At 41.2% G+C, this 15236-nt stretch overlaps 1 protein-coding gene across 5 annotated transcripts in view; it reads right to left on the bottom strand.

Moving 5' to 3' along the window:
- The window catches only part of mbd5 (methyl-CpG binding domain protein 5), a 233744-nt gene that overhangs the window by 30570 nt on the left and 187938 nt on the right, over window positions 1–15236 (bottom strand). For 4 of the 5 annotated variants that reach the window (XM_072258631.1, XM_072258636.1, XM_072258633.1 and 1 more), the window contains 2 exons: window positions 14339–14553; window positions 7898–9118 (listed from right to left, as the gene is read on the bottom strand). In XM_072258631.1, coding sequence (XP_072114732.1) covers window positions 7898–9118; window positions 14339–14553 — 1436 coding nt within the window. The remainder of the gene's footprint in view (window positions 1–7897; window positions 9119–14338; window positions 14554–15236) is intronic. The other variant, XM_072258635.1, reaches the window with a different exon arrangement.

Here is a 15236-nt window from a genome sequence, read left to right as displayed (position 1 = left end):
ACAAACTTAGCTTTTAATACCAAGTAAGTACAGGTACTGTTTTCTCCAAAATTTGCTAATTCTTCTCTTCATTTTGAAAGTTAAATCCCTCACTAACATCAGTGTTTGATTATTAACCAGAGGCACTTATGATGCAAATTCCCTGCATTGACATTTCCTATAAAGTACCTCACCTTCAGACCCACCACCATGAAGTTTTATACCTTCTGTCCCAGAAAGAAACATGTCAGCTCCTCACAATGCCACCCAAGCCGAATATTCTTTTCACCCATACGTCCTTTGTCACAACACTGCTTACTTTGACAGCAACGTCAATAGGCTCTATTTCTGCTTTCATCTTCAACAATTTACTGAGAGTCCCTGGGCCTAGGGTCATCATTCTCCAGTCACAAACTCACCAATGCAAACAAACTTCACAAGTATACTTGTATTTCTATAAGACTGATCAACTGATTTCTGAGTTCTGATTGGACTATCTTCTCCAATCATGTTTTGCTCATTAACCAAATTTTTCATTATTTTAACGTGGGCTAGGATCTAAAAGACAATGCCACATCAGTCCATTTTCCTGTTTAGTACACCTGCATTTTCATTGATAAATGACAGGACAAAGGAGGAGTTCTGAGGGAATAAGTGCAGTTTGGGTTCAAATTTAACAAAACCATAAAAGGCTTTGGGCTACCGGGGGGGGGGGGGGAAGAAATGAAATGTTACAAGAACATCAAGCAGTATCCGCAGAAGGTTTGTTTCAGATTCTAGCATATAGTTTTATTTGTTTTCCATTTTCAGGTTACCTTTTGAACCATGTGCAATTTTACATTGGGTAAATAATATCAGACAACTGAATACATGGTTCAAAAGTTAGAGTGGGAACAAAGGGGGCTCTGGCACAGATTCAAGCTTATTTGTCACATGTACATTGAAGCACTCACTCAGGTACCTCTTGGACTGAATAAAGTGGACACTGCATTTATATTCATGGTCTTCTGCTGCTGTAACTTATCCACTTCAAGGTATGATTTGTCATGCATTTTGAGATGCCCTTCTGCACACCATTGTTGTAACATGAGGTTATTTGAGCTACTATCGCCTTCCTGTCAGCTTAAACAAGTCTGGCTATTTCCCTCCGACCTCTTTCATTAAGAAGGCATTTTTGCCCGCAGACCTGCTACTTACTGGTTGTTTTTTTATTTCTCACACCATTCTCTGTAAACTCCAGAGACCGTTGTGCGTGAAACTCTCAGAAGATCAGCACTTGAGATACTCAAACCACTCCATCTGGCACCAACAATCATTTCACAGAGAAAATTACATTTCTTCCCCATTCTGACAGTTGGTGTGAATGGCATTGGTCCTCTTGACCATGAGGCTGAGAGCCCAGAGTATTACAGGAAAGATACTAACATGGATAAAGCACTGGTTGATTGGCAGGAGACAAAGAGTGGGAATAAAGGGAGCCTATTCTGATTGACTGCCTGTGACTATTAGCATTCTGTAGGGTTTGGTGTTGGGATTGCTTCCTTTTACATTGTAGCCAACGATTTGGATGATGGAATTGATGGCTTTGTGGCCAAGTTTCTGGACGATGCGAAGGTAGATGGAGGTGCAGGTAGTGTTGAGGAAGCAGGGAGGCTGCAGAAGGGAGATTGGGAGAATGAGCAAAAAAGTGGCAAATGGAGTAAAGTGCCAGGAAGTGAATGGGAAGTTGGATGATTTGGAAGCTTTTAAAATCCAACAAAAGGCAACTAAAAAAGCTACAAGGGAAAAGATGAAATACGAGGGCAAGCTAGCCGATAATATACAGCAGGATACTAAAAGTTTTTTCAATTATGTAAAGAATAAAAGGGCGGTGAGAGTTGATATTGGACCACAGGAAAATGATGCTGGTGAGGTAGTAATGGGGGGACAAATAAATAGCAGATGAACTTAATAAGTACTTTGCTTCAGTCTTTACTGTGGAAGATACTAGCTGTATGCTACAGGTCCTTGAGTATCTGGGAGCAGGAGTGAGTGCCATTGCTATTACAAAGGAAAAAGTGCAAGGCAAACTGAAAGGTCTTGAGGTGGACAAGCCACCTGGACTAGATGGACTACATCCCAGAGTCCCAAGAGAGTTTGCTGACGAGATAAAAGATGTATTGGTCATGATCTTTCAAGAATCACTTGATTCTGGCATGGTCTTGGAGGACTGGAAAATTGCAGATGTCACTCCACTCTTTAAGAGAGGAAATTATAGACCAGTTAGCCTAACCTCTGATTGAGAAAGTGTTGGAGTCCATTATTAAGGATAAGGTTTCAGGGTACTTCGAGACTAATTACAAAATAAGTCAAAGTCAGCATGGTTTCTGTCAAGGGAAATCTTGTCTGACAAATCTGTTAGAATTCTTTGAGGAAGTAACAAGCGTGGTGGACAAAGGAGAGGCAATGGATATCATTTACTTACACTTTGTAGATTTTCAGAAGGCATCTCATAAAGTGCCTCACATGAGGCTGCTTAACAAGATGAAATCCTATAGTGTTACAGGAAATATACTAGGATGGATAGAAGAATGGCTGACAGGCAGAAGGCAGCAAGTGGGAATAAAGGGTTCCATTTCCAGTTGGCTGCCAGTAACAAGTGGTGTTCCTCAAGGGTCAGTATTGGGACTGCTACTTTTCACATTGTTTGTCAGTGATTTAAATAATGGAATTGATTGCTTTGTGGCAAAGTTAGCAGATGATATGAAGACAGGTGGAGGGGTAGGTAATGCTGAGGAAGCAATGAGATTGCAGCAGGACTCAGACAAATTGGAAGAATAGACAAAAAAGTGGCAGATGGATTACAGTGTTGGGAAATGTATGATAGGCATTTTGATAAAAGGAAAAATAGTGCAGACTATTATCTAAATGGGGAGAAAATTCAAATATCAGAGGTGCAAAGGGACTTAGGAGTCCTTGAGTAAGCCTCTCAGAAGCCTCAGAATTGAAAGGCAACCTTTTACAACAGGAGTAAGGAGGCTTTTTTTTTAAAGTCAAAGAGTGGTGAATCTGTGGTATGCTCAGTCACAAACTGTGGTGGAGGTCAAGTCCACAGGTACATTCAAAGTGGAAGCTGATAGATTCCTGATTGGTTGGGGCTCAAGGGATATGGTGAGAGGGCAGGTCGATAAGGTGGTTAAGGAAGCTTATGGAATAATTGCTCTTATCAGTCGAGGCACTGAGTTCAAAACATGTTACAACTTTATAAAACTCTGCTTAGGCCACATCTGGAGTACTGCATACGTTTCTGGTCGCCCCACTCTAGGAAGGATGTTGAGGTTTTGGAGAGGGTGCAGAAGGGGTTACCAGGATGCTGTCTGGTTTAGAGGGCATATGCTATCATGACAGGCTGGATAAATTTGGATTGTTTTCTCTGGAGCAGCAGAGGCTGAGGGGTGATCTGACAGAGATCTATAAGATTATGAGATAGTGATAGAGTAGACGGTAAGAATCTGTGTCCCAGGGTAGAAATGTCTAATGCCAGAGGGCATACATTGAAGGTGAGAAGGGGTAGGTTCAAAGAAGATGTGAGGGTTAAGTTTCTTATTACTCAAGAGTCATGGATTCCTGGAATGCGCTGCCTGGTATGGCGGTAGAGGCAAATACATTAGAGGTTTTTAAGAAATGTTTAGATAAGCTCATGGATGCAAGGAAGATGGAGGGACATGGACGTTGTGTAGGTAGGAGGAACTGGTGTTTGGGTGTTTTTGATTTGCCTTTTAGCTGGTTCGACAGAATATTGTTGGCTAAAGAGCCTGTTCCTGTGCTGTACTGTTTAACGGAAATATAACTTCACTGATGGAGAAGGGAGAAAATAAAAATATAATTAAGACCTGTTAATATGACATCTGCACTAGGGAAAAATGCTGCAATTGATAAGGAAGTGGTAACTGTACCATGAAAATAATATGTTTGGGCAGTGTCAACATAGACCCATGAAAGAGAACTCATTTTACATTACTGTGAGAGCTTTTGAAGTTTAATGAGCAGCATGGATGAGTGAGAACCATTTGATGTGGTATATCTGGACTTTTAATTTATTTAACGAGCCTTTTATAAGCCAAATAATCAAATGTCTTCTGAGAATGCAAATAGACTACATCCATCGGATTCCTATATATCCAACTACAAATCAAAGACAGTGAAGATGCCAGTGCCAGATTACTTAACTACTAATTAAATTGCTACAGTAATACTTGCTTAGGTCTACTCCCTCTTCGATTAATCACCCTTTAAAATGTTAAAGCTCATTTTCCCATCATTTCCAACAATTAGAACTCATATCCATTTCTCTCCTCAGCTCAAACACAATACAGTTCCATTTCTCAAATAAAAAGACAATTTAAATTCTTTGAGTCAGGCTGTACCCTGTTGACAGAACATGGATAGTGTTCTAAACAAACACTTACATATTCATATTTTCTCACAACTGAGGGCATTCAGCTCTTGTCTATGCTAGCTCCACCTACTCTCCTTGTAACTTATTCTTTCTCAATGATCACTAATCAGAGACAACTGAAAGATAAAGATTAACTTTATCTGTCACATGTACATCAGAAAATCAAAATATACAGTGAAATGTGTTTTTTGTATCAATCAGCAACACAGTCTGGATGTGCTGGGGTCAGCCGTGCTTCTGGCACCAACAAGCACGCCCACAACTTACTAGACCTAATCTGTATGTCTTTGGAACGTGGGAAGAAACTGGTGCATTCAGAGGAAACACACGTGGTCATGGGAAGAACATAAAAATTCTTTACAGACAGTGGCAGAAATAGAATCCCAATCACTGGCTCTGTAAAGTGTTGCTCAAACAGCTACACTACCTTGCCTCACCACACAGTAGCTAATTAATTCTCAAACATATCTCTGAGTTGTCAGAAGAAATAAAAACATCCAGTGGAAATCCGTGTAGTCACAGAATGAATGCACAGTCTCTGCATGGAGAACACCAGAGTTGGAATTGATCGCAGCTTCTTAGAAGGGTAAGATAACATTGTTACCTGCTCCACAGCTCTGTCCTGCTGCAATATATACACTTCTCAAAAGTATTTAACAGTCCATTTTTTTTGTTGTGCTTTGGCAGGTTTATTATACTGAAACATTCTTGTATGTTTCCATATCTGGGTTACGAGCACACTGTACAATGAATTATTTAAGAAAACAGTTAAAACAAACCCAGATTTATAAGTTATATTCAATATTTCTTAAAGAATAAACTGGTGGTATCACGATATCACATTTAGTCCTCCAAAAGGACCACAATCTTGTCATGGTTTGGAAGTTTGCGTGCCCCTATGTTGGCTGGAGTCAAGGTTTTATGCTTTGGCTCTTAGTAGGATCAACCATGCCAAACAGATCAAAGGGTAGAGACCAGTCTAAAAGTCCTCCAGTAAACACGAGGAATTCTGCAAATGTTGGAAATTCAAGCAACACACAACAAAGTTACTGGTGAATGCAGCAGGCCAGGCATCATCTCTAGGAAGAGGTACAGTCGACGTTTCAGGCCGAGACCCTTCATCAGGACTAACTTGAAGGAAGAGCTAGTAAGAGATTTGAAAGTGGGAGGGGGAGGGGGGGATCCAAAATGATAGGAGAAGACAGGAGGGGGAGGGATGGAGCCAAGAGCTGGACAGGTGGTTGGCAAAAGGGATATGAGAGAATCATGGGACAGGAAGCCCAGGGAGAAGGAAAAGAGGGAGGGGGTGGGAAGAAAACCCAGAGGATGGGCAAGGCGTATATTCAGAGGGACAGAGGGAGAAGAAGGAGAGAAGGAGAGAAGGAGAGAAGGAGAGAAGGAGAGAAGGAGAGAAGGAGAGAAGGAGAGAAGGAGAGAAGGAGAGAAGGAGAGAAGGAGAGAAGGAGAGAAGGAGAGAAGGAGAGAAGGAGAGAAGGAGAGAAGGAGAGAAGGAGAGAAGGAGAGAAGGAGAGAAGGAGAGAAGGAGAGAAGGAGAGAAGGAGAGAAGGAGAGAAGGAGAGAAGGAGAGAAGGAGAGAAGGAGAGAAGGAGAGAAGGAGAGAAGGAGAGAAGGAGAGAAGAAGGAGAGAAGAAGGAGAGAAGGAGAGAAGGAGAGAAGGAGAGAAGGAGAGAAGGAGAGAAGGAGAGAAGGAGAGAAGGAGAGAAGGAGAGAAGGAGAGAAGGAGAGAAGGAGAGAAGGAGAGAAGGAGGGAAGGAGGAAGGAGAGAGAGAGAGAGAGAGAGAGAGAGAGAGAGAGAGAGAGAAAGAAAGAATGTGTGTATATAAATAAATAACGGATGGGGTATGAGGGGGAGGTGGGGCATTAGCAGAAATTAGAGAAGTCAATGTTCATTGCATCAGATTGGAGGCTACCCAGACGGAATACAAGGTGTTATTCCTCCAACCTGAGTGTGGCTTCATCTTTACAGTACAGGAGGCCATGGACAGACATATCGGAATGGGAATGGAATGTGGAATTAAAATGTGTGGCCACTGGGAGATCCTGCTTTCTCTGGCGGACAGAGCGTAGGTGTTCAGCAAAACGATCTCCCAGTCTGCGTCGGGTCTTGCCAATATATAGAAGGCCACATTGGGAGCAGAACAAGTACTACACATGCCCTTACACTTCCTCCCTTACCACCATTCAGGGCCCCAGACAGTCCTTCCAGGTGAGGCGACACTTCACCTGTGAGTCGGCTGGGGTGATATACTGTGTCCGGTGCTCCTGATGTGACCTTCTATATATTGGCAAGACCCGACGCAGATTGGGAAATTGTTTTGCTGAACACCTATGCTCTGTCCGCCAGAGAAAGCAGGATCTCCCAGTGGCCACACATTTTAATTCCACATCCCATTCTGATATGTCCGTCCACAGCCTCCTCTACTGTAAAGATGAAGCCACACTCAGGTTGGAGGAACAACACCTTATATTCTGTCTGGGTAGCCTCCAACCTGATGCAATGAACATTGACTTCTCTAACTTCCGTTAATGCCCCTCCTCTCCCTCATACCCCATCCGTTATTTATTTATATACACACATTCTTTCTCTCTCTCTCTCTCCTTTTTCTCCCTCTGTCCCTCTGAATATACGCCTTGCCCATCTTCTGGGTTTTTTTTCCCACCCCCTCCCCTTTTCCTTCTCCCTGGACCTCCTGTCCCATGAGCCTCTCATATCCCTTTTGCCAATCACCTGTCCAGCTCTTGGCTCCATCCCTCCCCCTCCTGTCTTCTCCTATCATTTTGGATCTCCCCCTCCCCCTCCCACTTTCAAATCTCTTAACTAGCTCTTCCTTCAGTTAGTCCTGACGAAGAGTCTTGGCCCGAAATGTCGACTGTACCTCTTCCTAGAGATGCTGCCTGGCCTGCTGTGTTCACCAGCAACTTTGATGTGTGTTGCTTAAAAGTCCTCCAGGATCGGGCATTCAGCTTGAGACTAAAAGCCCTTATGGAGACAACAATGAAGAACCCTTCTGCATCTGTGTGCAACGATATTTCTGAGTCTCCATCTGGGATGAGCATGGCAGACAGTAGTGAAAACCAAAAAGAAAGCTACTGGCACGACGAAAGAATCCATGAACACTGCCAGAAATGTATGACCTTCACTGTTGCCCTAAACACTAATGGTGTAATGAGCAGTAAATACTGTGGGTACCACATTTAGTAAAGCCTGCATTAATTATTGCAGAGCAGAGTGTTTTTAACATTTCAGTTGAGTCATGAAAACCCTCCAGCAAATTATGAAGTTCTATATACTGCATCAAAATATGATTAATTACTCTATAAACGATTTTAATGTAACCAAAACAGGTATTAGTTCTTTTTACTTTTAATTTTAGATAACATAAAACAAATAAGAGTCAACTGCAGGTTAGCATTTTCTCACTTAAATAAGAGAAAATAAATATAAAAATTGATGCTTACTGTATTATTTACCTTCCCCTCTTCAGTGTTTTGTTGACAAGAACTGTGTACTTCATCTTCTCTCACCAGCTTACCAGGCCAGGAAGGAAATCCCTTTATTTGACTCCAGACCAAGTCACCAACATTAAACGTCCTTGGTCTGTAGTGTATTAATTCATTAGATGGTGAATCTGGAATTCTCAAATCATCATCACTGCTTATGCTTTTAGTGTCTGACGGACTTGGAGCACATCCATTAATGTTTTCTGAATTATAGTCTCCATTGTAAATATACTCATGTGTCAAAGCACCTGGCATTCCCTCCAAACTAGCTGACGAACTTGGAGATTGCTCCTCTATGGCAAGTTCCTGTTTGGGGGCTGCCAGCAGCTCAAAGTTCCTGTTCTGCTGAGACCGGTTTCCGTTGATATGTGTGCATCGTTCCACAGTGCTGTCGAGTTTTTCCTTAATGTTAACAATGTGTCTTTTTTGACTATTAAACCTAAAGCTGTCCTCATGAAATCTTTTGTCTAACTGGCAGTTTTTCTGCTGTAATCCTGCATCAGTCTGATCTCCCTGAAAGGAAGGCATCCTTTCTGCTGAAGGACTGTGATTTACTTGGCCAGAGTGTTCTAGAAACTTCTCACATTTCCACAACGTTGCATCAACTGGCTGTTGTTCAGTTTCCCATTGTTTTTTTGGAGTGTTGCGACCTGGTGATTTGAAGTATTCAAATCCTTCCCCCTCAGCGGTGAATTTTTGCCCAGAATTTTTGCGCAACCTCACTCCTCTGGCATGCCTGTTTGCCAGGATATTTTGATTGTTGAGTCGACTGTCATTCTCCATGCTGGAAAGTCTTTTCCCATGAATCACTGCATTGACTGCATTGGAAAGATTCACAGGGTTTGCAATGGAGGCAGTAAAGGCACTCATGGCACTCAGGGCTGGGATGGGGCTCATTTGCGAAGTACTACTCACTGCTGTGGTGATCACAACTTGCATTCCTTTGCTTGCAGCATCCACCACGGCTTTGTATATAGCATCAACGGAGGGGTCGTGAGGACCCACAGTTGGCGCCTGTTCCCTGTCCTGCTTTGCTTGAATCTGTTCTATTCGATGTTGGTCACCAGGAAGCTCATGAAAAGCAGGAGGTGCAGTATGGGAGGCCTCGGGGAGTAATATAGTCCCTGGTTCAGAGTTTACAGGTGCATTTGGAAGTGAGACATCGTGGGCTGGGCTCACCTGGAAGAAATTTAAATCAACTGCAGCATTAGCTTTCAAATATTTGATTACACACGCATTAGGCATATTTTCAACTGTACTAATTAACCCTAAACTTTAGTGAGAACAAGCCACAAAATTGTACTGAGTAATTCTTTCAAAATGTTTAAGACATCTATTTGGAACAGTTTTATTTTATTACTGTAGTTTTTCTTTAGTCCCAGTTGATCCAGGAAATGATGCCCTTTTGTTTATAAAAGAGATGGTTTTCAAGTTGCTACTCCATTACAGAATTAAGACACACCTTTATCAGCACTTCAAAACTAAATTGCTGGAAGAACTCAAAGGGTAAAGCAACCTTTGCTTCCACAGATGGACAGTCAACATTCAGGTTAAGACCCTACATCAGAACTGACAGCGTAGAGCAGCAGTTCCTAACCTGGGGTCCACAGACTCCTCAGTTAATGGTAAGGCTCCGTGGTATAAAAAAGGAACCCCTGGTGTAGAGGGAGGACTGCCAGTATATACAAGTATGGAGACATGGGCAGATAGGTAGTGATGGCGGTAACTCATAGAGAAAAAATATTTTGGATATAAGGAAATATAGGAAGATAGATAAAGGGGGTGGCATGGCCCTGATGCTAAGCAATAATATCAAATCACTAGAAAGAAGGGACATAGGATCAGAAAAGGTAGAATCCTTATGGGTCGAGTTAAGAAATGGCAAGGGTAAAAAGACACTAATAGCAGTTATATACAAGCCTCCAAACAGCAGCCGGGATGAGGACTACAAATTACAGCTGGAAATAGAAAAAGCATGTTAGAAGGAAAATGTCAAAATAATTATGGGAGATTTTAATATGAAAGTGGATTGGGAAAGTCAAGAAGGTACTGTATCTCAGGAGAGGGAGTTTGTAGAATGCCTATGGGATGGCTTTTTGGAGCAGCTTGTCCATAAGCCCACCAGGGGATCGGCTGTTTTGGATTGGGTGCTGTGTAATGAACCTGAGGCAATTAGGGAGCTGGAGGTAATGGAAACCCTTATAGGTAGTGATCATAATATGATTGAGTTCAGTTTCAAATTTGAAAAGGAGAGCTGATATCAGGTGTATTGATATTTCAGTGGAACAAACGAAATTACAATGGTATGAGAGAGGAACTGGCCCAAGTCGATTGGAAAAGTAAGCTAGATGGAGGGATGGGAGAGCAGAATTGGATGAAATTCCTAGAAGAAATATGGAAAGTGCAGGAAAAATATATTCCAAGAAAAAAGAAAATCATAAATGGAAAAATGGCACAAATGTGGCTAACAAGAAAGGTTAAAGCTAAAATAAAAGCAAAAGAGATGGCGTACAGGGAAGCAAAAATTAGTGGGAAAACTGAGGACTGGACAACTTTTAAAAACTTACAGAAGGAAACTAATAGTCATTAGGAAAGAAAAGATGAATTATGAAAGGAAGTTGGCGATTAACATAAAAAAGGATACTAAGAGTTTTTTTTAAATATATGAAGAATAACAGTGCGACACGGGTAGATAAAGGACCGATTGAAAATGATGCTGGAGAAATTATAATGGGTAACAGAGATGGCAGAGGAACTAAATGAGTATTTTGCATCAGCCTTCACAGTGAAAGACATTAGCAATATACCTGATAGCCAGAGGTCTCAGGGAATAGAACTAGATACAGTCAAGATTACTAGAGAGAAAGTGCTTGGGAAGCTCAATGGACTAGGAATAGATAAGTCTCCCGGCCCGGATGAGGTGCACCCAAGGGTTCTGAAGGAGGTGGGTTTGGAGATTGTGGAGGCATTGGAAATGATCTTCCAGGAATCAATAGACTCTGGCATGGTTCCGGAGGACTGGAAGGTTGCAGATGTAGTTCCGCTGTTTAAGAAAGGAGGGAAGCAGCAAAAAGAAAATTACAGACCTACTAGTTTGACATCAGTAGTTGGAAAGTTATTGGAGTTGATCCTCAAGGATGAGGTTATGAAATACCTCGAGGTGCATGACAAGATAGGCCCAAGCCAGCATGGTTTCATGAAGAGAAGATCCTGCCTCACCAACTTATTGGAATTTTTTGAGGTAATCTGAAATAAGATTGACAAGGGAGAGGCTGTGGATGTTATGTATTTGGATTTTCAAAAGGCCTTCGATAGGGTGCTGCATAAGAGGCTGCTTAATAAGATGACAGCCCATGGAATTACAGGAAAGATATTGGAATGGGTGGAGCATTGGCTGATAGGCAGAAAGCAAAGGGTGGGAATAAAGGGATCCTATTCTGATTGGTTGCCGGTTACTAGTGGTGTTCCGCAGGGGTTGGTGTTGGGGCTGCTTCTTTTTACGATGTATATCGATGATTTGGATTATGGATTAAATGGTTTTGTGGCTAAGTTTGCAGATGACACCAAGATAGGTGGAGGAGCAGGAAGTGTTGAAGAAACGGAAAGGTTGCAGAGAGACTTGGTCAGTTTAGGAGACTGGGCAAAGAAATGGCAGATGAGATACAATGTTGAGAAATGTATGGTTGTACATTTTGGAGAAAGAAATAATCAGGCAGATTACTATTTAGATGGGGAGAAAAATCAAAAATCGGAAGTGCAAAGGGAGATGGGGGTCCTCGTACAGCATACCCTAAAGGTTAACCACCAGGTTGGATCAGCAGTAAGGAAAGCGAATGCTATGTTGGCATTCATTTCAAGAGGAATAGTGTATAAGCGTAAGGAGGTGTTGATGAGGCTCTATGGGGCACTGGTGAGACCTCATTTGGAATACTGTGTGCAGTTTTGGGGCCCCTATCTTAGAAAGGATGTACTGATGTTGGAGAGAGTTCAGAGAAGATTTATGAGGATGATTCCTGGAATTCAGGGGCTAACATATTAACAGCGTTTGTCGGCTCTTGGACTGTATTCATTAGAGTATAGAAGAATGAGAGGGGATCGCATAGAAACATTTCGAATGTTGAAAGGGTTGGACAGAGTAGATGTGGAAAGGCTGTTTCCCTTGGTGGGTGAGTCCAGGACAAAAGGCCACAGTCTTAGAACTAGAGGGTACCCATTTAAAACAGGGATGAAAAGAATTTTTTTTAGCCAGAGGGTTGTGGATTTATGGAATTCGTTGCCACATACAGCTGTGGAGGCCCGATCTTTGAGGGTGTTTAAGGAGGAGATTGATAGGTATCTAATTAGTCAGAGTATCAAGAGATATGGGGAAAAAGTTGGAAATTGGAACTAGATGGGAGAATAGTTTAGCTCATGGTGGAGTGGCAGAGCAGAATCGATGGGCCGAATGTCCTACTTCTGCTCCTTTGTCTTGTGACCTTGTGAAGTAGATGAGTCGGAGAACAGGAAACGTAAGGATATTGACAGGCCAGTGAAATGATGGGCAGATGGAGGGAAGCAAAGGGAACAAAGGGTGGGAGATCCTGGGTATAATATGCTGCCAACCACTAAGTAGCTTGTGGTTGTCAAGTAAAAATGTGGAGTTTCAGTGATGGTGCAAAATTGAATAAAAACTGTGTAAAATCTACTGTTGAAGGCATGTGTAAAAAGTTAAATTTTAGAGATGTACATGAAAATATTCTTAAATGTTAGAAGGCAAAGGTGTACATGTACATAAAGAATCTTAACATGTATTTTTTGAATTACTATTGAGGATGGAATGGGTGAGGGGGGATTGTCATATTTTAAGTATGCCATCAGGTAACTGCCCACGAGATATTATTTGTCTTCAGTTGAGCAATTCAGTAGTAAACAAAAATGTAAAAATTGCAATTGCGGGAAAATTTGAAATAAAAACAAAGTTCTGAAGAACCTGGAATCTCACTCTGACATCTGTGGCCTCCTGCATTGTTGCAATGAGGTGTAGCATAAACTTGAGGAACAGTGCCTCATTTTACCCTCAGGGCACATTTTAGCCTGTCATGCTCAATATTGAATTCCCCAAATTCAGCTAAGTGATCTGAAGTTGGGGAATTTAATAGTTCTGTTTGTATAAAGCTTGCCATTTTAGATTTCCTTTCCTCTATTCGTTTTTTCATTCATTTGTATATTTTGGCCAACTGGGCAATCCCTGTAGGTCAGACTATACATCACTCAGACTCCACAACATTAACAACATTATGCTTAAATAGCTGATTAATAACTAGGTTATTTCAACTGGATACAGACATTGCTTTGTTTCACCCACTGCCATCCACCACCATCTCTCCTACTTAGACTAACTTGTTTTCTCTTTCCCATTTCTGATTAAAGTGGAGTACAAGTGGTTTACTGTCACGTGTACTGAGATACAGTAAAAAGCTTGCCTTGCATACTGTTTATACAGATCAAATCATTTCACATTAAACAATTTTATTCTATATCCATACTTTAACTTGCAACTTTGTTTTTTATATCATTCTTTATTCCTTATTGTTGAATGTTGTTTTTCGTTGCATGTCACACCCTGACCAACACACCACAGTAAATTCCCACTACATGTAAATATGGCCAATAAAAATTGACCCTTGACAAGGTAAAATAATGACAATGCTGAATAAAATGGAACAGCTACAGAGAAAATGCAAAGCAACTAAATAATGTACAAGATCATAATGAAGTAGACTGTGAGATCAACAGTCCATTTTATCATGCTAGTAAGCCATTTAATAGTCTTATAACAGTGGGGCAGAAGCTATCCTTAAACCTGGTAGTATGTCCATTCAGGCTTTTGTATCTTCTGGCTGATGGAGGAGGGGAGGAGAGAGAACGTCCAGTGTGGGTAGGGTTTCTGTGATGTGCTGAACTGTGTCCTCAACTGTTTTCAGTTAATTACTGGCACAAGCAAAGCAGTTGACATACCAAGTCATTATGCATCCAGATAGAATGCTTTCTATGGTTCATTGATAGAAGTTGGTAAGGATCAATCTATTTAGCTTATTGAGGGAGTAGAGGTATTGGTGAACTTTCTTGGTCATGGTGTCTACGTAGTTTGGCCAGGACAGATTAGTGGAATTAACTCCTAGTAACTTGAAGCTCTCAGCTTCAACTTTATTGATATAGTGATGATCATGTGCAGTGCCCTTTTCTGATGTCAATGGCCAGCTTTTTTTTGTTTTGCTAACGTTGAAAGCTCTGAGGGTCTTCAACCTGAACCATTCACTCTTCCCACAGATGGTGCCTGATCTGCTGAGTTTTGACCAGCTTTTGTTTTCATTTCAGCAATTATCTGTAAGATTAAAAGATAATATGCAAATTACTTACCTGAAAGTTTTGAAAAACACATGCCATGGGGTTTAGAGGGTTGCTTGGGCCCGAAAGTGAAGAGTGACCCTGAAACCCCTGAAGACCCTGAGTCCCTTGCAGACCTTGCAAAAGTTGATGATTAGTCTGAGGAAGCATTTGATTGGTATTGATCAAGGTCTGGAGATGGCTTAACTGTGGGTTGTTCAAAGTATTGTTGAATGAACTTGGATCACCTGGATATAATAAAATATAAACATGATTAAGTGGTGAAATCTACAAGCATCAGCTGCACAATTCTGAAACAAATACACAAGTAATCAATTAAAGAAAAATAGATTAAAAAGTCAACTTGGCTTTGTAGTAACGACATTACAGACAAATTTAGAACAATTAATCAAAATGTAATCTTCTAATCCCTGTGTTCGTGGGAAGCTGTGCTGATTGATCGTACTCTCAACAGTAAAAAAAATTATTTTGATAAACTCACCTTGCACATAGGAAGGCTATCAATGAAAGACCTTAATGTGAATTACATCTTTCAGGGATTCAAAACACACAGAACACTCATTAATGAATGAAGTACATGGAATCATTTAGTAATTAAGAACTGAATTTAACAATGTTAATTTAACACTGAATTTGCCCTTTCATTTCAGGTATGATGGTTTCTACCAATAAGTTAATTCAAGAAAATTAGTTAACTTTTCAATAGGTTTAAAATAATTTAGGTAGTTTTATTTCCAGTGATTCGCTTGAAGGGATTCTGTTTCTGGATCCAAACTCACAATAAGGATTATTGACAGTGTCAAAGGATACTTCAGGACATACCAAGCAGAGACCACTGCCAAGAAGGCCCACCAGTGCCTTTACTTCCTGAGAAAACTAAAGAGATTTGGCCTGTCCCCTAAAACCCTCA

Source organism: Mobula birostris, chromosome 5 (genome assembly GCF_030028105.1).
Source record: "Mobula birostris isolate sMobBir1 chromosome 5, sMobBir1.hap1, whole genome shotgun sequence".
In the NCBI taxonomy this organism is placed as follows: Eukaryota; Metazoa; Chordata; class Chondrichthyes; order Myliobatiformes; family Myliobatidae; genus Mobula; species Mobula birostris.
The sequence above is the reverse complement of the archived record's forward strand: the minus strand, read 5'-3'. Positions and strand labels throughout refer to the sequence as shown.